Source organism: Saccostrea cucullata, unplaced genomic scaffold, assembly GCF_032062105.1.
Source record: "Saccostrea cucullata isolate Sc308-1 unplaced genomic scaffold, CSIRO_AGI_Scuc_v1 ctg75, whole genome shotgun sequence".
In the NCBI taxonomy this organism is placed as follows: Eukaryota; Metazoa; Mollusca; class Bivalvia; order Ostreida; family Ostreidae; genus Saccostrea; species Saccostrea cuccullata.
In genome coordinates, this window is record NW_026940114.1 from 561497 (window position 1) to 586464 (window position 24968).

The 24968-nt window shown below is 33.4% G+C and overlaps 1 protein-coding gene and 1 long non-coding RNA gene across 2 annotated transcripts in view; one reads left to right on the forward strand and one right to left on the reverse strand.

The window, feature by feature from the left end:
* Positions 1-24968, forward strand: part of LOC134254833 (uncharacterized) — a 255399-nt gene that overhangs the window by 103862 nt on the left and 126569 nt on the right. The gene's annotated exons all lie outside the window — the stretch shown is intronic.
* On the reverse strand, positions 765-24836 carry LOC134254803 (DNA repair endonuclease XPF-like). The gene is made up of 22 exons (XM_062737323.1): positions 24635-24836; positions 24439-24535; positions 24275-24357; positions 18544-18666; positions 17508-17565; positions 15461-15613; positions 13741-13854; positions 12537-12685; positions 12399-12452; positions 12213-12282; positions 10323-10392; positions 9723-9874; positions 9313-9399; positions 6482-6729; positions 5759-5834; positions 4429-4566; positions 4186-4317; positions 3943-4029; positions 3014-3187; positions 2545-2679; positions 1338-1433; positions 765-1251 (listed from the first exon to the last, which is right to left on the reverse strand). The coding sequence occupies exons 1-22, from the start codon at positions 24709-24711 to the stop codon at positions 1012-1014; spliced, it is 2613 nt and encodes an 870-aa protein (XP_062593307.1). The 5' UTR covers positions 24712-24836; the 3' UTR covers positions 765-1011.

A 24968-nucleotide genomic window follows, 5' to 3' on the forward strand; every position in this document is an offset into this window, starting at 1 on the left:
CCCTATTGTGAGTACACTCTACCCTAATGTGTCATGGTTTTTATAGAGGTATAGTTCCAGCCTACCCCTCAGGGTCATGATTTGAATGAACTTGAATTTACACTACATGTACCATTAATAAACATGTGAGCAAAATTATTTTAGAGAATTTTTCCCTGTACATCCATATGTTTAACTCTGGCAATGCATTATTGCCCCACCCTAACCCTGCGGTCATAATTTGAACAAACTTGAATCTTCATAATCTGATGATGTTTCCATACATATAAAAATATGACTAAACATGACTTTGCTGTTCTTGTTCAAGAGGTTTTCCTATATATGTTTCAGTTTTTTCTCCATGTAGTTCTTGAGAGGATTTTTATAAGATTAAATACCACAAAAATTTAACTAATTTTTAATTAGGTTGAAAGAGGATGTAACCCTTCATTTAAACAAACTTGAATTCTTTTGTGGCAAGTTTTGTTGAAAATGGCCTTGGTGTTCTGGAGAAGAATTTGAAAATGTGAAAAGTCTACATAGAAATGGACAGACTTACAAAATGTGATCAGGAAAGCTCAATTAAATTTTCAGAACAGGTGAGCTAAAACACTGATGCCAGAACTAAAAAAAATGGGTTTGATCTAAAAACACAAATATGGAGTCACAGTATAGAGTTATAGAGGCCCATAGAGTTCATTTCCATGGGGTGTAGTAATCTAAACCACATTTAAAATACATATTGTTCCATAAAAAAATACTATACCTTTATCAATGAAACAAAATTAAGATCAGTCATTTTATTGGTGTTCAAAATAAATAAATAAACATAAGTTATACATAATTTATACAAAAAGTGTGGCAGTCACACAACAAGATATGATTATGCACAAAGTGAAAAATTATATTCTACAGTCAACATCTTTCATTCATTTCTTTCATTTTCTGTTACTTTTGAAGTGAGGTAGTCTTTCACATGCATCTTTTGACAACAAATTGCAAACGTTAACATGTATGGATGTAATGATATGTTTATCGTTTCCTTTTAAACCCACGTTTATAATCACTTTTCCCAGGCTTTGATGGTTTGTCCACAGGTTCCTTTGGTTTAGAGTGGAGGAAATTATGGAGCTGTGTAGCATAATATTCACTACCCATGACCTCTGTAAGCTGTTCTTGGGAGCAGTCACACAAAGAAGACAGGCTCTCCACTTTATTCATGATGAGACGATAATTTTTTATATTCACTCCTGGCATCTTCAGCAAAAAATCCTTAACAGAAAAATTCAAGGATAAAGTAAATCTACAAACATTTAGTTTTCTTCCAGTCAGGATGTCAGTTTAAACATTTTTTGTACCTGTGGTCCATGGCTGTATTTATCTGACCATTGTAAGCCCTCATCAGAGGATCCCACAGCTAAGGCAGTCTCTGCATCTGGCTGAGGCTTTCCTACCTATAATCACAATACAGGATCATTACATCAAATTACAGGTCACTACTGAAAATAATCAAGGATCCATAATACAATGAAACAAGAGGCCAATGGGCCACATCGCTCACCTGAGCACTGTGGCTAGGAAAAGTAGAAATTGGTTTATTATTGAAAAGTTTAAATCCCAAAGTAGTCCCATGACCAATCATGCCTTTGCTATTCTTGAGAAGATGATTTTTTAAAGAATTTTCCTATATATGTCTATGTAAAGCTTTGATCGGCCATTGTAGCCACGCCCTACCCCCCGGGAGTCATGATTTGAACAAACTTGAATCTACACTACCTGAGGATGTTTCCCCATAAGTTTCATCTTTCTTGGCACAGTGGTTCTTGAAAAGAAGATTTTTAAAACATGCCACCAAATTTTCATTAATTCCAAATTATCTCCCCTTGAATGAGGGCGTGGCCCATCATTTAAACACACTTGAATCCCCTTCACCCAAGGATACTTTGTGGCAAGTTTTGTTGAAACTGGCCCAGTGGTTCTTGAGAAGAAGTCGAAAATGTGAAAAGTTTACAGACAGACAGCTAGACAGACGGACGCCGGACAAAATGTGCTCAGAAAAGCTCACTAGCTAATTACAGACCATTTCCCATATGAGACAAGAATTCATGAAACATGCTGTACAAACAAGAGATGTTTGTAAAACACTTATGCCTCCTCCTCCCCAAAATAATTGGAATTTTTCTAAATGGAAGGGACTGAACTCTGTCAAAAATGGCTTGATTGCACTAAAAACAGAACTTGACCTAGATATTCTTATGACAAATCTGTATACCACATTTCATTTCAATATATACAACCTCTGTGAAGAAAATGAACAGAAACTAATGGTGGACCAAAAGACAGACCGACCGACAGACAGCAGCAAAGCAATATGCCCTGCCTTCTTCGAAAGGGGGCATAAAAATAACAGATCATGCCAATAACAGACAATCTCATATTTAAGGTATACTGAAACTTTTTGCCTATTACTATGAAAATAAATAGTTACAAAAGTACTTGTTAATCAGTTGGAACAACAAAGAGACTTGCATTTGCTTGTATAATGCTTTGTTGAGTAACCTTTACCTTTAATTCCTCAAACAACTCGGCAGTAGCGTAGGGCGTCTGACACCAGAGAATGCGTAGTTTGGGGAAGTGGAGGGTCAGTAGAGCCAGGCGGGAGCTTACATCCTGTATGGACACCTCACTGGATTGCTTCACCTGGTCAATACAGTCTACTCTAATTTTACTTACAACATTTCAGCAAACATCTCTCTTTGGGCATTTATTTTTTATATAATAATAAAGTTGTTAGGAATCTATACTCCCACCTCCCCAGCCCCAAACCAGATGACCCTGAAAATCAAACTTCATATCAAAATTATTCTTTCTGCATATTCAACCAATATACCAAATATGAAAAGACAATCATAAAAAAAAGTTATGAAAAAAACCCCAGAAAATTTGCAGAGGCAAAATGAAAGATGGGCAGACAGACAGACAGACAGTGTTCATTGTAAAGCACAAATGTTTTTTGGGTCTTAATAAGCTTCACCTGTAAAGAGAAGGATTTATTGGCATCAAACTCAATCAAAAGCACTGGTTTCTGGTAGTATCTACACATGGAAACACACTGGTTATACAGGCGGCCATTGTTCAGGGAACCAATCAGATCACTGACGCTTTTCCTCTCAACACAAATATCAGGTGTCAATATGTAGTCTCCAACCTTCAGCATACATTGAACATTTCAGTGAATGTGTTAACAAAATTTATTTAAGCATTGAATTCATATTTTGGGATATGTCTTCGGTCCTATAACACACCTGGCCATGCCGACAAATTGAATACCGCGCGTTAGCACAGTATGATAATTTGTCGGCACAGCCAGGTGTTTTATAGGACCAAAGACATCCCAAAATATGAATTCAAAGGTTATATTTACATTTCCTAATTTTTCCTCTTAATAATTGTTTATTTCAGTAATCTTTAATGTGAACTTAGCACCCTTCAAAACTTGTGTGCTTTATAAACGTAAGAACCATTTGTGACGTTGCTAAGTTAAATAACGCAAACAAACATTGCGAGGAAAAAATTAATGACAAATTAATTTCAAACGCACATTTGTTGTATGTTTAAGTTAATTTTACAGGGTTAATTTTTTTTATTAAATTGTGTCAAAACAATGTACATATTTTGGTGTTCCTAGAGTACTGAAAATGCATATAGTTCCTACTGTGTATTCTAACATGCGGTGACAAGGTTTCAAGTGTGTTATAGAGATTTGAATGTTGTGGATTTCTAATGGATTTTATAAAGAAAATTACACTGAATGTAAGTATATATGTATGTTGTAATCTAATAAATATGAAAAATAAATAGCATAAACATTTTAGACATTTAACAGAAACTACAATAATCCTTTAGTTCAAAATAATTAAATTCATATAAAAGCATGTTATATCATTTAAATGGCTACCCTACCTCTAAAGTCACTGGTTCTATGTCAATACCTCGTCTGTGAATCAAGGAGGGTAACTCACTTCCAAACTCTCGCATGTCCACAACCACCTGATTAAAGCATTTTGAGAAGTTGTGTAGAGTTGCCAAAAAAATACAAGCAAAATTAAAAATAAAAATTCAATATTGCAAAAAAAAAAAAAAAATCATTAAAATTGAAAAAATTGTCTTCCTATTAAAAATTAAGTGCATTTGACAAGTTGATACCTTCTCCTGTGTAGAGACCTGAGGTGCCCCTCCTTTTCTGGTGTTGACTGTAGCATTAGCAGGGGTTGTGTCCCTTGACAAGTTTGGATCATCTTCCAGTTTTCCTTCTCTTTCCTCTGGAATCACCATGTTCTGAAAACATTTTGAAACTTCACCATTACTGTGCATTTAAGAGTCAAAACTTTTAATTCAGTGCACATTGGAAACAAATTGGGTCAATATTTAATGTAGACATTGACTGACAGCCTTCTCTTGGATGAGGAACTCGAATGCCTCTTTCTCCATCCTGAGTGTGGTCAGGTATCGCTGCTCCTCCACCGAGCCCGTATACATCATGAAGTACACCCTCAGCGGAACCCCGGGACGACTGGCTCGGAAGACCTGTCAGAAGAGCAGTCAGTGACTCAAAGAATTAAAATGTTCAATCCTTATAAATAGTTTATGCTTTTTTGTTTTAAATAAATAATCAGATAAAGTGAGTGATGAAAAACAACTTTATTTTGATTGAGAAATGTGCATAATATGCTAAAATAAGGGGATCTACTCTTGAATTACCATGAGAATTTTTCCTAACAAAATACTTGAATAAACTCATCAATATCTAGCTTTCAATGTGGACCTCTATATGATTCTTGTGCATTCTTGAACATATAAGACATGATTTTAATGTTCTATCTCAAATTTAAAGGCATTTTTACTCTAATATGACTGATGTTTCTTTTCCAACTTGAACTTATTTGAACTTATTTAAAAAAAATAAGTTTATACAGTTGTGTGCCAAAAGTGAAGATAATTTTATTTTTTCTTTATATATTTCATTGAAAACAATATTTTGTATAATCGCTGGTATGACAACATTTCTTGACAGATTTTATCAAAAATTTCTTGGTAATCCAAGAAATTGTTGTTGTTAAAAAAAAAAACAATAGTTTTTAGCTGATAAGCCTTGATAGTTTAAAAATATTGTAATTTAAGTGTGACATGAATTTTTAAGTCATATACTCACAATGAATTATATAGTCAACATTGATCTTGAATTTTAGAACTGATGTTTAGTGATGAACTATATTTTACTACATATTAAACGTGTAGGGCAAACTGACCATGGTTCGGACGGTTCTCGTTTTGCTTACAAGCAATAAGCTGTTGTTCCGAGTGACAGTGGTCTAGACTTGTACTATCAACTGGAAAGTGTTTTGGAACCCGGGTTTTATCAATTGTCAATATATCACCAAAACACTGAATACCTCTGTTCCAACTAGAAGTTAAATTCATCAAGCGATTTTTACCATGGTTCGGACATGATAATATACAGTAAACAAATGTTGTTGAAATGCTGGATTTCATTTACGGAAAATCTGCATAGCTTTTCAGACATTTTTTTATTTCATTTCTGACAATTTGTCTTTTCATTTCCAATATTTATTTCTTTTCACAAAGGCAATTTTGAAATGTTAATAATTTTCATAACTAAAAATGGTTTTCAGACAAAGCATTTTAAGCAGGAGTTAATGTTTCTGATACATTCTAATTTAAAAGCTACGTTTTATCTAATCATTGTTAATTTAAAGACCCTGATGACCAAACCCTTCAACACAGTATGTTCATTTCTTCTAGAACTACATGAATCCAAGAGATTGTGTTTATCTCTGTAAGATTTTTACATATCTTTCCCATTCTTAATAAAAAACCTCTGTTTTTTTTTATTAAACTATCTCTCTCCCACTAAGTTTACCTCTGTACAGTGGCGTAGCATCGTTTTTGAAATGAAAACACACTGAAAAATTAATATTAAAAAATCCATTTCTATTGCAGCAATGCTTGATCACCCCTCCCAGTTTTCTTCGACTGTAACCTCAAATATGTCGAAAGTTTCCTCCAAAAAACGAGACTGAATTTGTGGAATTACCAAAAAATTAATTGTAAGTAATGATTATTGATTTCGCTAGTTCTTGCTCTCTCAATGTATATTTGGAAGGCCATGTTTCACTTGAAATCACCATTTGTGTTTACCTCTGTATTGCCAGCAAAGCAAATAAAGTTTGGCCCTCCACAGTGTTTCCTTGTGTTTGCAAGTTCGTGTTAGCTTCAATCCGTCTTCAATGGAAAGCTTGTATTGCCCTCTTGCTAATTGCCCCTACCACAATGTTTACCTTTGTTTGTGTCTATACTATGTCCCATAACAAGGTACCGTGTGTTGCAGTGTTTACCCCCCCCTCCGATTATACACACGAGGTCCAAGGATTTTGTTTAATCTCTGACACACCCTTAAGAGCTCCCATTATTGTAGGATAACCTTATATTGCCCTTTTCTTTTTTTGCTCTTCCCACAGTGTTTACCTCTGTATTGCCCTCTTTACTTGCCCCTCCCACAGTGTTTACCTCTGTTTTGCCCTCTTTACTTGCCCCTCCCACAGTATTTACCTCTGTATTGCCCTCTTTACTTGCCCCTCCCACCATCTGGGTGAGGGTCTGCTCAGCTGCCTTTGTCTTCTGCCCCTTGTTTGTTCTGATCTTGGCCATTTTTTCTTGTCTGATTCTTTTCTGTAAAACATAAAACACATGACAGATGATGACTTGATAACAAAGTGCTGAATTTGTTCAAAGATATATTTTGCAATCATATGTACAAAATGTTCTTTAACTTACCGTATAACGGGTAATTTTTACTGCTGTAAATTTTTACAAATTTCGGTTGAAATAGGATGATATAATTTTTTATGCGTTAAATTTTTATCACTTAGAAACGCAAAAAAATAAATCATACAGGTTTAATAAAGTTCCATTCACTTGTTTTAGTTTTTGAATGCGTTTACTGCTACAAATACAAGTTTTAACATGTGTCGTGGACAACCCCATGTAAAAATAAACGTGATAAACAGAGATTAAAAAGCTCACCTCAACGAATGATATATTTCCGTATTGTGCAAAGTCACACAATTTAACCAAAAAAATAACGGGAAATTCCAAAAATGAAAATATTTTTAAAAGCAATTTTGATCTGATACTTTGAAATAGACCTACATAAAAAATTTAACTGGTTCTTCTTGAAATGAATAATTAAATTGACAAAAATCCACCATCTTACCAAATTTACAAAATGTTGTTTTCTGATGCAAATATATGTGAAAAAGTTTGGTTTATACAATGTTATATAAGCCTTATAGTTTTTTAACAGCCTGTAAAACAAACTTTTCTTTCAATTATTATTTAAAAAATGTATGTCCAATTCAGCATCAAAAATGCAAGTCCATTAGTGTGCATCCTTAGATGTATCATCCATGCAAGTTTGCTCATTATAGGCTGCTCATAGTTTATTGGAAATGAAACATGCATCAAAACTAACATTTTCACTCATCCACAAAAAGTAGGTCAGATTCAGCATCTGAAAGCAAGCCTGGAAGTATGCATGTTAGATGTATCATCTATGCAAGATTGGTCATTAAAAACTCATAGCTTTTCCATTTTTTGGAAATGAAACAATATTTATTTCTGCACCAAAAACTTTTAACTAATTTTCAACCGGAAAATGTTTTCAGACAGCATTTTAAGCAAGCCTGGTAGTGTGCATCCTTGATGTATCATCCATGCAAGTTTGGTCAACATGTTAAAGTTACTTGCAAATGAAACCTGCACCAATAAACATTAACCTGTTCGCTCAACTGGAAAATGTAGGTCAGATTCAGCATCCGAAGCAAGCCCGGTAGTATGCATCCTTAGATGTATCATCCATGCAAGTTTGGTCAACATAGGGCTTATAGTTTCTTTGAAATGAAACCTGCACCAAAATTTTAACCTGTTCACTCAACCGGAAAATGTAGGTCAGATTCAGCATTGCCCCCCCGAAGCAAGCCCGTGTTTACCTCTGTATTGCATCCTTAGATGTATCATCCATGCAAGTTTGGTCAACATAGGGCTTATAGTTACTTGGAAATGAAACCTGCACCAAAAACTTTAACCTGTTCACTCAACCGGAAAATGTAGGTCAGACTTTCAGCATTAAGCTAAGCCCGGTAGTATGCATCCTTAGATGTATCATCCATGCAAGTTTGGTCAACATAGGGCTTATAGTTACTTGGAAATGAAACCTACACCAAAAACTTTAACCTGTTCACTCAACCGTAAAATGTAGGTCAGATTCAGCATCTGAAGCAAGCACGGTAGTATGCATCCTTAGATGTATCATCCATGCAAGTTTGGTCAACATAGGGCTTATAGTTACTTGGAAATGAAACCCAAAAACTGCACCAAAAATGTTAACCTGCTCCAAAAATATTAACCTGGTAACTCCTTTGCTGAAATTGCAGCATCTGAAACTCTGTCTGGTACAATAAAACACACTAAAACCATCTTCCATGCATGTCTAATCAGTATAGGACACAGAAGTAATTAAAAAGAAAACTGCTCCAAAAAACTTAACCTTAACCTCGGACGGTGAAGTTCCGACATGTTTTAGCCGAGGGTATCAATACAAGTCCCCCCAACTTCGTTGAGGTGAGCTAAAAATGAAATTGTTCCAGTGATAACGAGTGTCGATTCATTAAATGATATGTTTATTCATCTAAATACCTTTATATATCACATTCCTGTTTTCAATTGATACACATGCCTAGGCATCATTATTGTTGCACACCACGTGCCCGTCTTCATTTTAATGGAAACAAAGAGAGAAAACTCAAAAAAAAAAGAAAGGGTCAAAGTGTTGAAAAACGGATATAATTTGAAGACTTCAGTCTGTTATAATTAAGCCATTATCAGAAATAATGCGTCCCTTAAGAGGTAGCAGGTAATTGACGATGTTTGTATAACTCATGTATTAATTAAGATATACTTGTTTGATCCTAATTGATAATCAATTAAAAAGTTCCAAAAAGTACCAACGGTTGTCAGTTCTAGTTCTATAGCCCCCAGGTACTTAGCTGAATGGTAGTGATAGCACCGAAATACTCTCATGATACGATTATCATGTTGAAAATTTAGGTGAGGCGTTTTTACTTCTGTGAAATTGTATGCGTTTAAATCTTACGGATTTGTAAAACTAGTAAAAATTAGTAAAAATTAGCAGCACGTAAAAATTACCCGTAATACGGTATATAAAATAATGTTGTTTATATTACATCAACTCACAGCTTCATCCTCAAGATTTTGTCCTTTCTGAGCCAGGTATTTGTTAAACAGCCTGATCATCATACTCCTGGCCCCATCACACAGCATCTGGAAGTACATGTACCACCACAATTTAGTCCCTTAATCCTTAAAGTTCATTAGCAAGAACTCAACATATCAGATGCTGGCTAAAAAGACTCTACTGAAAGCTTAAAAGTACTGCTAGACAATTATTATTATGTTCTTATGGGGGGATGGATGGTGCTACTTTTTTGGTAAAAAAATAATAATAAAGCATAACTTTAATATATACATTGCGTTTCTTTAACTTAGAAATCAAATCTCAAAAAAATCTTCTCTTTTCTCTTAACTATGCAAACTGTGTACATCAAAAATAACACTACATGATTTTACAGTATCTCAACATGTACCTCTTTAAGTTGGTTACATGTCCTATCATCCTCAGCTGCTATAAGTACAGCACCGGGTTCTTCTCCTGGACCCAGATTTTTGTTTTCTTTCCTGATTTCTTTTAAGACATCTCTCAGTGCCTCCCACTTAGGGCATTCCTCTAACAAGGGCTCTGTTAATGAGAACTTATCTATGCAACTTAGGATGTTCCTCTAATGAAGCTTTGGTTAATGAGAAGTTATCTATCTCACTTTGGACATTTCTCTAACAAGGGTTCTGGTAATAAGAAGTTATCTATCTTACTATGGACATTTCTCTAACAAGGGTTTTGTTAATTAGAAGTCAGGGGTGAGGAAGATCGTTTCCTTTGCATGTGTTAATCTTGACAGTGGAGAATTCATGCTAAAAGTGTTTATTCATAGAAATCTAAATTTAAGTCTCACTAGAATAGGAGGCAAGACTTTGCAGAAGTCAAATAAAACATCTACACTTTAACTGCATCGTACTGCCACCATTTCATTACAAATGGAGAAGACACAGCTATAAGTTTTTTTAAAAAAAAATGTTACCCCAGTATGAAAAATTCTGAATTTTCGATCTTCAACATTGTTATCAGCTACCTTTGTCTTCCTTTTTCTCTTTCTCATTGATCTGTGTTTTTTCCTGACCATATACTCTTTCCTTGGCATGCTAAAATTAAAAAAAAAACCCACACAAACTAGAAACATCCTAATGGCCCCATCCCCATCTCCCTGAAAAATGCAATAAAAAAGTATATCTGATGATTTTAAAAGAAAGAAGGTTAGCTTATCCCCCATACTAAGTATCATCTCATATGGCTCTGAACATCTGCAAGTGTAATAAGTTTAAAAGAGAAGAGCCCAAGGGCCACTACACTCATCTGTTACTCACTTTTGCTTTACACTACCTCAAGTTGTTTTCAAATAAGATTCAGCTTTTCAGCTCAAGTGATTCTTGAGTAGATTTTTAAAGATTTTCCCATTTTTTTCAAAGTAAAACTTGGATTCCTATAGTGACTTTGCCCTACCTGGAGGGGAGTTGTCATGATTTGAACAATTTAGAATCTACACTAACCCAGTAAACTTCTACATACTGTAAATGTATTATATTTAGCATGTACGATATTTAATGGAAATTGATTTTTGAACAAGTTAGCCTAGATTTGATTTAGTGCATTTCTCAATGCTCATATTTATGTATATATGTGCAAAACATTTAGCATTGTATTTGAATTAGCGGAAGTTCCTTTCCGCCAAAAGCGCTAAAAAGAATACATAGCCAAATGTAATACTTTTACAGTATGTTTCAGCTTTTCTTAGCTTTCAGCTCAGGTGAGCTAATAAGGACACATTCTCTCTCTTTGAGTATCATTTTGATCCTGAGCCTTGCTAATCATTACAAAATACATGTTTATCTACATGATCTATGACCACAAACAATTTTGCTTAGATTTACTGAAATCCTGTAATCTTAACAAAATACACCATTTTTTGTTGATCATTCAGGGTTATAAGCTATACCCTTTGGTTAAAAAACAAACTTAAGTGTCAAGTTGGGATATAATGTCAGGCAAACAGATCTTTCTTTTTGTTTGGGGAGGTGGTTTTAAAATATTTAAGTACATTTGTAATTTAATTTAAATTTGGTATATGAAAAAGTTTCTATAAAATTCTTGTTATAAATGTACATTTGCAAATTTGTGTACCCCAATAAATTCCCAAGCCCTGCAGCGGTGTTAAAATGGTACACTGAAGAAAAAAAATCCCCAAAATAGCTATAAAAATTTCATTTAGAATAGCCCTTGTAAGACAGCAAAATCTGTCAATACAATCATTGTCTCCATAAACATTTTTGCAGCATTAAAACAATTCAAAATATTGAAATATACTACCCCAAAATCCAGGAAACAATTATATCAAGCTGGGTTTAAACCACCCCTACACCAGGTTCAGAATTTACCGTAATTCTGAGCCATACTCAGCCAAGCCTTACCTGTGTGCAATGCGTAAACTTGGATTTAAACCCGGAATCATTGATCGCAGGTTTAAGTCTGAGATAGGCAACCAACCATTAAACATCTCAGGTTACTCAAGATTTTTTTTAAAAAGTGTACCAGTATCATAACATATTATTAGTTATGCAGGTTCAATCAAGGGTGTCTGAAAGCCTCAGGGTGTATGGAATACACCCCAGGGTAAATTTCCCGCACACCTTTGATTGGAATTGGATAACAAACTTATTTCCTATGTTCTCAAATACATTCTTTGTAAACATTAATCTGATCAACTGTGTCTCAACCTATCAATAAGATTTACGACGTACTACAATGCATCGTGACATCATGTTATTCGCTTTTTATCACAGAAATTATGCATTGTGACGTCACATTATTTACCCCCAGCTGAGGTCAGGTGCATGGAAATTTACACCTGACTTTGTAACCAATCAAAGCTCATGTTACAAGCTACATAGGAAATAATATAACTTACAACAAATAAGCTGTCTGCAGCATCCAAAAACAACCAGCCTGTATTCTGACCAAAAGCTTTCTCGCTCATCCTGAAATTTCATTAAAATTCTTATTTTAAGCGCACACATTATTTGACATTTACATGTATAAGCTTTTCTCCTCTAAAATATTTTAATGTTTTCATAAAAGTTAACATTAAACTTACTTGACTGAATTAACCATGCTGAAAAAGGTGATGCAGTCATATTGTGTCATCTGTCTACAAAATCAATGTAATGGGGGATTATCCTGATCTCATACAAAACTAAACAGACAGGGACATATACTCAGCATGGTGATTTACCTGAGAATGAGCCTGAGAGTTTTAATATCAGTCACCAGTTGTCGAGTCTTGGCGCTTAGCTGATGCCAAACTGGATCCAACTGAAAGCGAATTGTTTTTTCAAAAGCTTTCCCAATTGCAGTTTCAACCGTTACCTCTTCTGCATCAATCTATGGAGAGATATTTTCACTTCTACAACATATGGTCATCCTGTTTTTTAAGGATATACAATCAATTCTCCATATCAAATGTATGATAAAATAACTCTCATTCAAATCATACAATTGATGCAATAAATTGATGCAACTTTTGAAATATCTTTCTCCTTATATAAAATCTCATTATGATTTATATTTATATACTGCCATCATGGCTTGGTTTTCATTATAAACATGCCTTTCAAAGTTTCAATTTTCTCAAAATACCAAATACTGATTCAGATTTTTTAATATATGTAGTAACATTTATATTTTACATTTTAAATATGTTGATTTTTCTAATTTCAGTTTACTTTAGCAGCTAGAACATAAGATACATGCTTATGTAATAGCCCTAAATGAGGAAATATTTAAAGAAATGTTTCTTTTCATTTAAGGAATGAATTTAATAGCTACCCATTTTATATGGTATAAACTGGGTTGGGGCAGTTTACGCTTTATAAACCGCGAAGCGTTTTATAAAAAAGCGTAAACTGTTCCAACCCAGTTTATACCGTATAAAATGGGTAGCTATTAAATTCATTGCTTATAATTTAATTTTCATTCATTTGATGTAAGAAAAAAAGATGATTGTTCTAAAAAAATGACTTCAATTTGTACAAAATTTGAATGTAACGTCAGGCGGATTGATACGTTTTTGACGTAAGTCATTGTGACGTAGGCAACCCATTTTATACGATATGAGGTAAATTTTTTATCCAATCAAATACAGCGTTACAACCAGAATTAAATTATATACTCCTACACCTCAATGGTCCTAACTGGGAAAATTAACTAATTACATGTATTGAATACCCTAGCATACTTTGCAAGGCTACTATTAAACTTTCTGTCTTAAAAAAAAACAATGCATTCCTTCATATGAAAAAGAAAACAAATAATTCAAAAATGAATACATGCACTTGAAACCAAACTATAAACTATTAATGACTACAGATCAAGTACAGATAAAAGACAAACTTTGATAAGAACATCTTTTTGGAGCTTCCTGTATAGATTTGTCTTACAGCAGTAGTGCAGCGCTTTAGTTCCTGTATGCAGGCATTAATTAGGTCCAATAGAGCTGTCTGACAGGCCAAGGTAGCTGATGTTAACTGAACCTGGATCTCTACAACATCAACCTGTAAACAAGTCATAAGTCACAATAACTAAACCTGGATCTCTTAAACATCAACCTGTCAACAAGTAATGAGTCAAATTAAGTAAACATGGGTCTCTACAACATCAACCTGTAAACAAGTCATAACTCACTATAACTAAAACTGGATCTCAATGACATCAACCTGTTAACAAGTAATAAGTCACAATAACTACCAGTAAACCTGGATCTCTATACCATCAACCTGTAAACAAGTAATAAGTCACAATAACTAAATCTGGATCTCTTAAACATCAACCTGTAAACAATTATAAGTCACAATAACTAAACCTGGATCTCTACAACATCAACCTGTAAACAAGTAATAAGTCACAATAACTAAATCTGGATCTCGACAACATCAACCTCTAAACTTCGACAACATCGACCTGTAAACAAGTAATAAGTCACAATAACTAAACCTGGATCTCTACAACATCAACCTGTAAACAAGTAATAAGTCACAATAACTAAATCTGGATCTCTTAAACATCAACCTGTAAACAATTATAAGTCACAACTAGATGCGTTCTTGTTGCTGGGGCAACAAGCAGGTCTTCCGACCGACTTCTCTTTTGGAATCTATGCTGTGTCATCCCATGGAATAGATTTCTTAATGTATTTTTTTCGTTTACGTTCCTTTACAGTAGTTTCTCAACACAGATCGTGAATGGTTCAGATATTTCACGAAATATCTCCAAATATAAATTTTAAAAATTAGCTAAGTCTTCCACACATGTTATAAAAGAGTGAAAAGTAATTTGCAACTGAAAAAAGACAAAAACAAAGAAAAAATTTGGGGAACGCCCCGAGCGGGATTCGAACCCCCGACAGTAAGACAAAGTTTGGTTCGGTCCTATCTTTGCAATAAACGCACGCATGAAAAAAATGAAAACATATATAGATATCGTTGAAGACGCTCTATAAACCCTGTAAATTTGAAAGAAAAATATTGAAAAACAAAAAAGTTGAAAAATTAGACTTTTTGAATTCACTTCCGTTTGCGACCGGAAGTAGGAACGACAAAAAATGAAGGACGTTCGGCACACCTACATATGATGCACTTTCATGTCCATGAGTTTTAATGTCATATCTTTAGCCGTTTTTGAGAAAAGTAGTGTACAAAAATCCATTTTAAAAATACAAATTTCCCCAAAAATCGCGAATGGAAGCAAATTTTGAAAAAATGAAAAACACATCTGGAGATATTAACCTGATGCATCTTTCCTGTAAAAATCTTTGAAATCCGTACAGTCACAGCTGAGATATCGCCATAAATATGAAAAAAAGAATAATAATAATAATAATAATAGGAAACCGACGGAAAACAATAAGGTCTTCCGAAGGAAGTCGGAAGACCTTAATAACTAAATCTGGATCTCTTAAACATCAACCTGTAAACAAGTAATAAGTCACAATAACTAAATCTGGATTTCTTCAACATCAATCTGTAAACAAGTTAAAAGTAACAATAACTATTAGAAGTAAAAAGTCAGACAATAACTGAACCTGGATATATGTGACATTAACATTAATTGGTGTCTGCACAATAGATATATTTTTGTGGATAATTTACAAAATTCCTCTACCTTGTGCTGCTCTAGATTTGCTACAACACTGGCATGAAAACGAGGCCACAGGTAGAGATTCCTAACAAACAAGTTCTTCATTGTCCTCTCTACATGAGAATATCCTGTGGTGAAGGCATAGGGGCTGTCAGAGAACGCTTTGATAAAACCAGTCTGAAATGATGGGAATACAAACAAATAGCAAAAAACATATAATAGAAACATCAAAACTATATACTATAAGACCACAACTACATAGTAATGAAATGGATTGCTTAGTGGGGACAACAACTTTACAAAACTTGAGTTTACACTACATTAGTCAGCTGGCGTATTAATATGACTGAGTCCTGGTGGTTTGAAGATTTCTTCCCACATATTCTACATCAAGCTTTGTTCAACTTTTGAGACCCTTTCCCAGCCTCAAGAACATTATACAGTAAAACTTGGTTATAACGAAGTCACTGGGACCTATGAAATGACTTCACTATATCCGTAATTCGTTATATCCGTATAAGGATTTCAATGAATTTGTATAGCTGGGGATCAAAGATAACTTCGCTATATCCGTGAATTCGCAATATCCGTGTTCGCACTAAACGAGTTTTACTGTACCTGTACCTTTACTGTAAAGTATGGGTCATAATGATAATCATTATACCTCTACTGATAATACTCGAATTTGATTGGCTTATAAGATTGCTTTAAAACTCAATAATGACTCCAAAAGGTACTGTTTAAAGCAATTAAGACCTAGGAATCATCGCACATATGGGATATGATGACCTCGGTCATTATAATTAATGATCGCTAAATAATGACCTCTTAATCGAAATTCCTTTTGTAGGGAAGTTAATGCATAAAATAATAATTATTCGAGAGAAAAAAAAAAGTTTTATAAATTGTGCATTGTCTGTTTTACATTACCATACAGAACACAATAAAATTTGATTGTTAAACTGTTTACTCATTTGAAAATATGGTTACAATTATGCAGAAGCTGCTCTTTTAAGAGTTTAAAAATTCTTTGTTAGATTTTGACTCTTTAAAGGAATAGCAACCGTTAATTATAACAATGCATGTTCCTATCAATCAAATATTGTTTTAATCAGTAAATCATGATGCAAAAACTTACACGACTTGCAGGCGTTAATGTAAACAACTTCAATATGGGGTATAGCGAATCTCGATCCCAATCAAAGAAAGAATTTATAACAGTTAGATTTTTATAGTTTTCAATATATCCATATAATAAAACAATTGATTACCCCTTGTGAGTTAAACATGGTGAAATAAGGACGCTCGACCTGGCCCATTCGCTGACCTGCCCTGACCTCAGCCGCTACAGGGCCTCGGTCAGGTCAGGTTACCTCGTGGGCCAGGTCTCAGGTTCTTATTTAAACAATAAAATGCTTTCTTTGTTTGTTATTACTGGAATCAACGGAAGCAGCTGTTGCAGAAAAAATACATAACCCGCGTAAGCGGGTTATGTAAATTTTTTCTGTATTAGCTGCGACCTATTAATTCCAGTAATAACAAAACAAAGAAAGACATTTTATTGTTTATATTTATATCTGTTTAAATAATCATTTAAAGAAGGATTAAAAAGTTTAATCATTGTATTAATGATGCAAACGTCTTTAAACGTTTCATTGATGGAACAGCCACTGATCAAGAAATCTGTACAGGCGACATGCCTAATGTAGTTCATGCAGTGATTAACGAAATGGGTTTTCTTAAGAAATAAAGGAGAAAATATTCAGTGGATGTAAATATTTCACCATGTTGAATTCACAAGGGGTAATTAATTGTATATTTTATGACCATGTTGTTCTTGACAAAAACATGGTTAAAGACTCCCCTGTTTATTACAATATAAAACTGACCCCACACTGTAGATTTCTTTCCCTATACATGTACATGTATTCAAGTGTAAACCATTTTCCCCCTCCTGACAAAGGCGAAGCTTCATTAAATAAAACTTTAAATATCAACTACTTCAGAGATATGTCATATCATATTCTTATTTCCCAGAGCAGACTTATGATACATTGACTAGTGCGCATACCTTATTCTTCTGTCTGTATAACCTCAATATGAATGCCTCTTGACACGATTCTACAATTCTAAATTGAAAACAAAATGTGAAACACTCAAGTCAAAAATTGGCGGCATATATAGGACCATTTTATTTTTCCAGAAGAGTAATATACACTTGTAATACCAAAGACTGGGCACCAACTATTCTGCAGTTATAAAGTTTTTAAAAGTATGTCAAATTCTTTAGTAAAAGTTATGAGGTAAAAAATGGTCTTGTCTCAAGAACTCCAAATGTGAAACATGAAAGTCCTAGCACCTACCATTCAGAATTATAACTTAAGTTAAATTTTTTTCAATTTTAACTCATGACCAGTCACCTCAAAAAATGTTTAAACTCAGTGAAAAATTTGCCACTAAAAATATGTCCTGACACCAACCATTCTAAGGTAAAAGTTTGTTAGTTTTTCAAAAAAGAAGTTAAACTCAATGGTCGGTTATGAGGTCAAAAATATTGATATCAGAAAGAGGTCTTTTCCTAAGATATACATACAAGAAATGTAAAAGCCTTTATATTACAACCCATTAAAGTTATGGACAAGATTAAAGTTTTTGCAAACAGACAAACAAACAGATGGACCAAAAACTATGAGTCACCAAATTTCTGATAATGAAAAAATAAAAAATACACAGTACAACTTGCTAATCCGACTCAAATTACTAAAATGAAATTGAAATTTACATCGAATTAAACAAGATTTTGAAATACGCAACATCCAGATAAGACAAGTTTCACTGTAATTACAAGAAGTAGTACAATACAAAAGACTCTGCCCATTTATATTCCTGGCTTGCTTTTTATCAATTCAATTCTGGGTATTGATTTTTTAAGATCATGCATTTACACCCTTCTGGAAAAATAAAATTTGTCCCATTCTGCTGCATGACCCCAGCTTAATTTAAAATAGGTGCATGCATTTCTTACTCCACATGCAAAAAAATTCATGGGTTCAAATTAGCAAAGACTTTTTCAAGTCTATCCTACAGTGAAATAAAATGCCCTGTACCTGTGAGCCTTGTACACAAGAATGCCAGAAATGTGCTCCACAGGGACTCGTTCTGTTAGGAAATCCACCACTAGAATCCTTGATGTCAGAAATAGAACACCACCCTGGAGGTAAACCTTCTGTCTGCAATAAGAAAGGGTAAGGTAAGACTGATACAGTAAGTAATAAGATCTGATGGGTAGCCTAGTATAAAGTTTGTCTTACACTGAATAAATATTTATAAGACAATACTTCTTTTGCTTTTAAATAATCAAATTAAAAATCTTCACATAAATATGCATTCATAAGTGTATCTTTTTTAAAGCATGTGTGAAAGATTAGTACAGAATCAAGAATCCTTCTGGGACTGTGCTGCCTTCCATACAACTGTAAAATCACTTAATTTCTTGGAGTCAAATTTTCAAGGTTTGAGGAAAAAATGTTGGTTTGTTGTGACTTGATTTCATATTATAGAATGTTTAGTAGTAATTCAAATGAAACTTTAAATTTCTTGGTGGTCATAATTTCATAGGCCTAGAAAACAACAAAAATTTAACCCCATACAGAAATATTGATTTTACTGTAATCTCAAATGTGAGGAACATACATCAAAACAATACATTTCTGCACCAGAACTGTCTTTTAACTCATTCAATATTTCATATCGCATAAATAAAGTGTTCATATTAGGGATGGCAATTTGTAACCGGTTAACCGATTACTCGGTCGGAACGATGGGAATCGGTTAGAAAATTTGTAATCGGTTAGTCGGAAAAAATAAAATTGAACATAAGTTTCTTAAAATTTATTTTTAAAAAAGAAATCACTGTGAATAGGGTTGAAAATTAACATTTTTAAATCTGATTTGGAGATAATTATGAATTATGGCTCTCCAGATGGTTCATTCTACCTATTCCCAATATCAGTTCTCTCAATTACCTCGTGGTCTTAACCCCAAACCCCAAACCTTGTTAATACCACGAGGTAATTGGTCAGTTTGTGTAGCATTAATTATTGTGCAAACACCATCCCATTACCCAGACTGTCCGGTGTTTCTTTAATAATGATAATTAAATGATTGAGAACACTGTGAAATGGTATGCTTGTCATATTAAGTTCTTTATCCAATTATCGCAAATCTTGCTTGAAAGTACACACTTCGGCCGATATTGTGATGCGTTGAGTGACGATACTGATGAATCTGACTGAAATACAATTGAATCTTACTGACGTTCAATTGAGCAATCCAACAAAAATCTGATTGGTGCTTTTTCTAGGCCCGCCCACTTTCTCAAATGTAAAGCCGAAAATATGGAATGTTTCCAAGTAAGATAGAACATCTGTAGAAAACGGGCAAAAAAGTGGTACTTTTTGAACTAAGTATTTCGTAGACCTATACAATATCTTATTAAATTATTGTGAGTGTGGACAATCTGTATAATGATCTTCAAATACGATATGTTCCAGAACTGGCAGCAGTCATGTCATCTTATATCATATGGTAATGGGTTCATTCGCCCGATCTACCTGTTTGCGTGTTATATCAGGTGCACATTTCCGTCGCACAAGAACACAGCCATTTCTCTCGTTTTTTTTCTTCAATACACCAACAAAAAATAAAAAGTACTTAGGTTTGGTAAATGTTGTTACATTAATTATTTTTAACATGAATTATAAGTGATATTTCTTATTTTTAATGAGTAACATTGGCAATAACAGTAAAAATTGCACTGCCCGCAAAAAAAGAACAAAGATCGAGATTTTTCTGGTCGCATTTTTATTGCCATGACAATCAATGAAATGGGAATGTAGTAGCTAGCACACATGCATTTAAAACATATGGTATTTTTGACAGTATTGACAATAAAACAGAAGACTTTTGAATAAATCCGATGTTTTACGTGTTTTACCACCTTGAGCATGAATTCATATTTTTTTCACTGAATAACAAGTTGTTTGCTATCAGCTGGGTAATTACATGATTTCCATTTCCAGTAATACCCGCATTTTAAATTTGCTTGTGTTTGCCAACTCAATGAAATAGCTCACTTGTGACTAAAACATGGAGAAACAAATTTTTTAATGCACTGAAAAGTCGCACAGAAAAAACAACTTAAAGTAGTCTGATCTTCAGGCTTATAAAATTAGCAGTTAAGTAATCAAATATATTCATAAAAGTATCTCTGAATCTACAAAGTTAGGTAAATTTATCCACAGTATGTTTTCAAAGTTAAAGATTAAAGTCAATCATATTATGTAGGGAAAATTGTCAAATCTCAAATATTTTTGCAGAAAAAGCGAATTGGAATATTAACATGCATTTTCTATTTGCAAATTAATCAACAAATATATTTTAGGTTAAAAAACGATAAGTAACTAAGTAACCAGGCATTCAGAGAAACTGTCATGATTTTTATACTTATTTGGTATTTTTTGTCTTCTATTTCCGGCATGTATTCTATAATACATGTACATATATAGTGTCAAAGGCTTTTGTTATCATTGCAAGACACCATAAATCACTTCTGATTTCATATCATGCGAATAAGCATTGGTATCTAAGGCTGGATTCAAGAAAATCTTATTTCTCTAAAACTGTATTTTTTTTTCCTTTTATAAGGCAAAAATGTCAACTTTTATAAGATCTTTTCTAAGACTTCCAAAAACCTTGAATCTTATAAAGATGAATAAAATAAAAATTGTTGCATATAAAAAAATCATTTTGAACTTCATTTTGATGCATTTCAAATTAAATATTAATTTTTGGAGTTATCCTTCCTGGCTGAGGATCAGGTATCCTTAAGTGTAAAATACCGTAAATAGGAAATCGGCAGAAATACATGTAGGATGAAATGAAATAGTGTGCGCCATCGAATGATTTTCATGCACCGTCTGCGTAAGCAATATATCATATGCTAAAAAATAATTTTATAGCTTGTTTGTTTGCTTTTTTTCAGAAAGTCAACATTGCTTTCCGACAATCAAATATGGCTATTCGCTAGGCTGTTGGATGCTTTCAAATTTTATACAAGCAAAGGACACCGCGCGAGAGTGGGCGGGTCCTAATCAACCAATTAAAACGCTTGTTTTATAAAATGAAATCCATGATTCAAATTGTTCAATTGTCAAATCCAACAGTATCATCTCTCAGCGCAACGCTATTTCAGTCTGCGTGTATACTTTGAAGCAAGATTTGCCATACTTTATTAGAAAAACATTGTAAATTAAAAGGGCTACAATTCGGACTAAGTTTTGATTATTATGACAATTTTACCTTGCAAAACATCTGCTCTAAAAATTAACTTAAGGATTTTTTAATTTTTTCCCCTAAATTATTCTGAAACTGAAAAAAAAATGTAGTTTTCTAGAGCTGATACCGAATTAAGACAAATGAAATGCTTTAAACTTCTATCGTCTTTTTAGTCTTTCTGTGTACATATAAAAAAATGTAGAATATGTATATTTTGATATACGATTAACAGGTTAATCGGTCAGAACGTGTTGCGGTCCCTGTTTCATATACCTCCTTCTCTATATCTTTTGATACATTTAAACCTTCAGTTGTTAGTACATGTATCTAAAATCAGATCCATTTCATTGGTGATTAGAAAAAGGAAATTGGAAATTTTCAAAGAAATAATATTTGGAGAAATTTAGATTTGATCATTTTATTATATAAGCAAAATGACTGAAAACCCTTCATGTCCAAGGGTAGAGTGTGAGATACCATCTCAATTAGTGTGGGGCTTTGAGTGCTGGAAATAAATGACATTTATAACATCTAGTGAGATTAATCTTATAAAACCTCTCAAGAAATCAATCTGATAAATTCTGGACTATTGAATACTTAAACTATTAATAGCTTTAAGTTTTTCCACGGGCTGACAAATAGATTTTTAAGGCACTTGTCCAAGGGCAAGTATATTGTCAAAATTCACTTGCCCTTCCTGAATTTTTGCTTGCCCTACCATGCAGCATTTATAAATATTTCAAAAAGGAGGAAGACAAATACTGAGAAGATCATACAAACCCCTTTGCCCCGCTTCAAATCTATGGCTTACATATTGATTTTATTTTTGACAAGTCACTTGCCCACGGGCAAGCAGCTGATAAAATTTCACTTGTCCAACTCTAAAATCCACTAGCCCCGGGCGTCAGGCAATGGGATTTGTCATCCCCTGTTTTCCATGGCCCCACAGACTTTGAGATCAAGACCCGCACCTCAGATCTCCAGATTTCCGCATTATTCCGCATTTTTTCCTCATTTTAAATATGGAAAAATGTGGAAAAAAATACGGAGAGAATTAACAATCAGCTCATAGAATTTAATTATGGTTAACTACAATTAAAGGTGTTCATTTTGGGGAGCCATTGCTCTAGCAATGATTTACCATACATTTTTTTTTTGGTAACGTCTGTGCATAAGGAGGAGATTTCCTTAAAAAGAATAAGTGGTTATTCCTGCGATTTTAACAGGCTTAAAGCTGGTCCATGGATGGTTATGTATGAGGTATATATATTCTTTTTTTTCTTTTTTTATTGCTTGTTTAATTAAAAACAGTCAACTATGATTGTCATTATTATAAATATTATTTTAAACAAATTTATATAAAATTGAAGAACCCAAACTTGTGTTAATAAAAATATTATTAAAGGAGTAAAAGCAATCATAATTTAAATTTTATTAATATTGCACCATTATAATTTAAGTATTTTTTTTAACTGATAGGATTTGCCAATTCAACCGCAAGTACTGCTGCAAGAAATTAAACATGCAGTGACCTTACAAATTACAAAGAAGTCTGATGAAAATATTTATTGGACAGATGGGTGTAAAGCACAGACCTGAGATATAAATTGAATTGTGAGAAATTTGAATCAGGGATGCAGGTAGAAAATGGCAAATGTGATCCAGATTGATAAAAAATGTCTATAAAATTGCTTTTTTGGGGGTAAATATTCAATGCTATGTCATTTGTTATTTTTTCCCCAATATATCTAATAATGTTGAACTTTTCACAACCACTTTTGCTTAAATAGAATGAATAGATTTCCATTTAATTAATATAAATATTAAAAAAAAATGCCACATTCTTATTTTTTTCCATGATGAATTTGTGGCTTAAATAAGAGTTCAAACTTTTACCATACATGCTCCTCAGAGTGTTTGTTTGTCAAAGATATAAGATCCAATACATTGCTCATGAACATAATGTGTAAATTTTTCATTCATTTATATGTTTTTCTCATAATGATATAATAAATTGTATAAAAATTTGCACATTGTTGATGGTTTTGTAAATATTTATGTATGTATGCATCATGTAGTGTTTTTAAGCCATTTTACAACCATGTGATTAGCTCCGTATTTTCTCCAGATTTCTGTATTTCCGCATTTTATCAACCAAGTAAATACTTCCATATTTTGTATATATGGAAATGCGGAAATCTGGAGAGAATACGGAAAAAGAGTCCAAATACTCCCATCCACATTTTCTCCATATTTTGAATACGGAGAAAATCTGGAAATTTTAATCTACGGAAATCTGGAATGAATGCGGAAAATTAGTCCAAATACTCCCGTACGCATTTTCTCCTTATTTTGAATATGGAAAATATATGGAGATCTGAGGTGCGGGGAATTACCTAAACTTACTAGACATCAATTTCATTTTTACATATTTGTCACATTTAGACTACTAAAAATCTAGAACATGTTCCATTCTTGAGTTTACTGCAAATCAGAATTTACCTTTCATTAGCTCCAACTTCATTAGTAATATTTCTTGGTAAAGGTTTTATGCTTTCCTTCTCCAGTTGTTCTGTGAAGTATTCCTACAAAATTTTTATTGTTTCATACATGTACTTGTTCAACTATACCATAACTTCATTCAGATGAAATATAATTCATCTTACCTCCTCTCTGGCATTAGTATTTAAGACAAGGACAAGATTTGCAGGATCACAGTAGACCTTCAGAAAGTTCAGGAATATTCTGTCTATCCCAAGTCCTCTATGATAAAAGTAGATAAACACGCAAAAATTATTGCATATCCAAAAATGATTTAAACCCGAGTATTAACATAGAAGCTATGATAATTATAATACTTACTTTGCCATGACAAGGAGACCGTCTTCATGGAAGCTATCTAGGAAAATCTGATTCTCGTACTCTAATAGTCTCCTCATTTTCAATGACAGTTTTTGACTGACACGTTGTCAAATATTCCCAGCTACTTACAAGGATAAATTTTTTTCCATTGCTACAATCGCATATGGAGAAAAAAATCTTTAAACCTAAATCGTAATAAAATGCGAAAAAATTCATTTTTCAAACATGGGCCATATGGGCGCCGCCATTTTTTGGCAAGTCTAATGACCTGATTAGTCAACCAGAGAACCGCATCTCTTAAAGAAACAAAAGTCAAAAAACTTATGCCTAATGA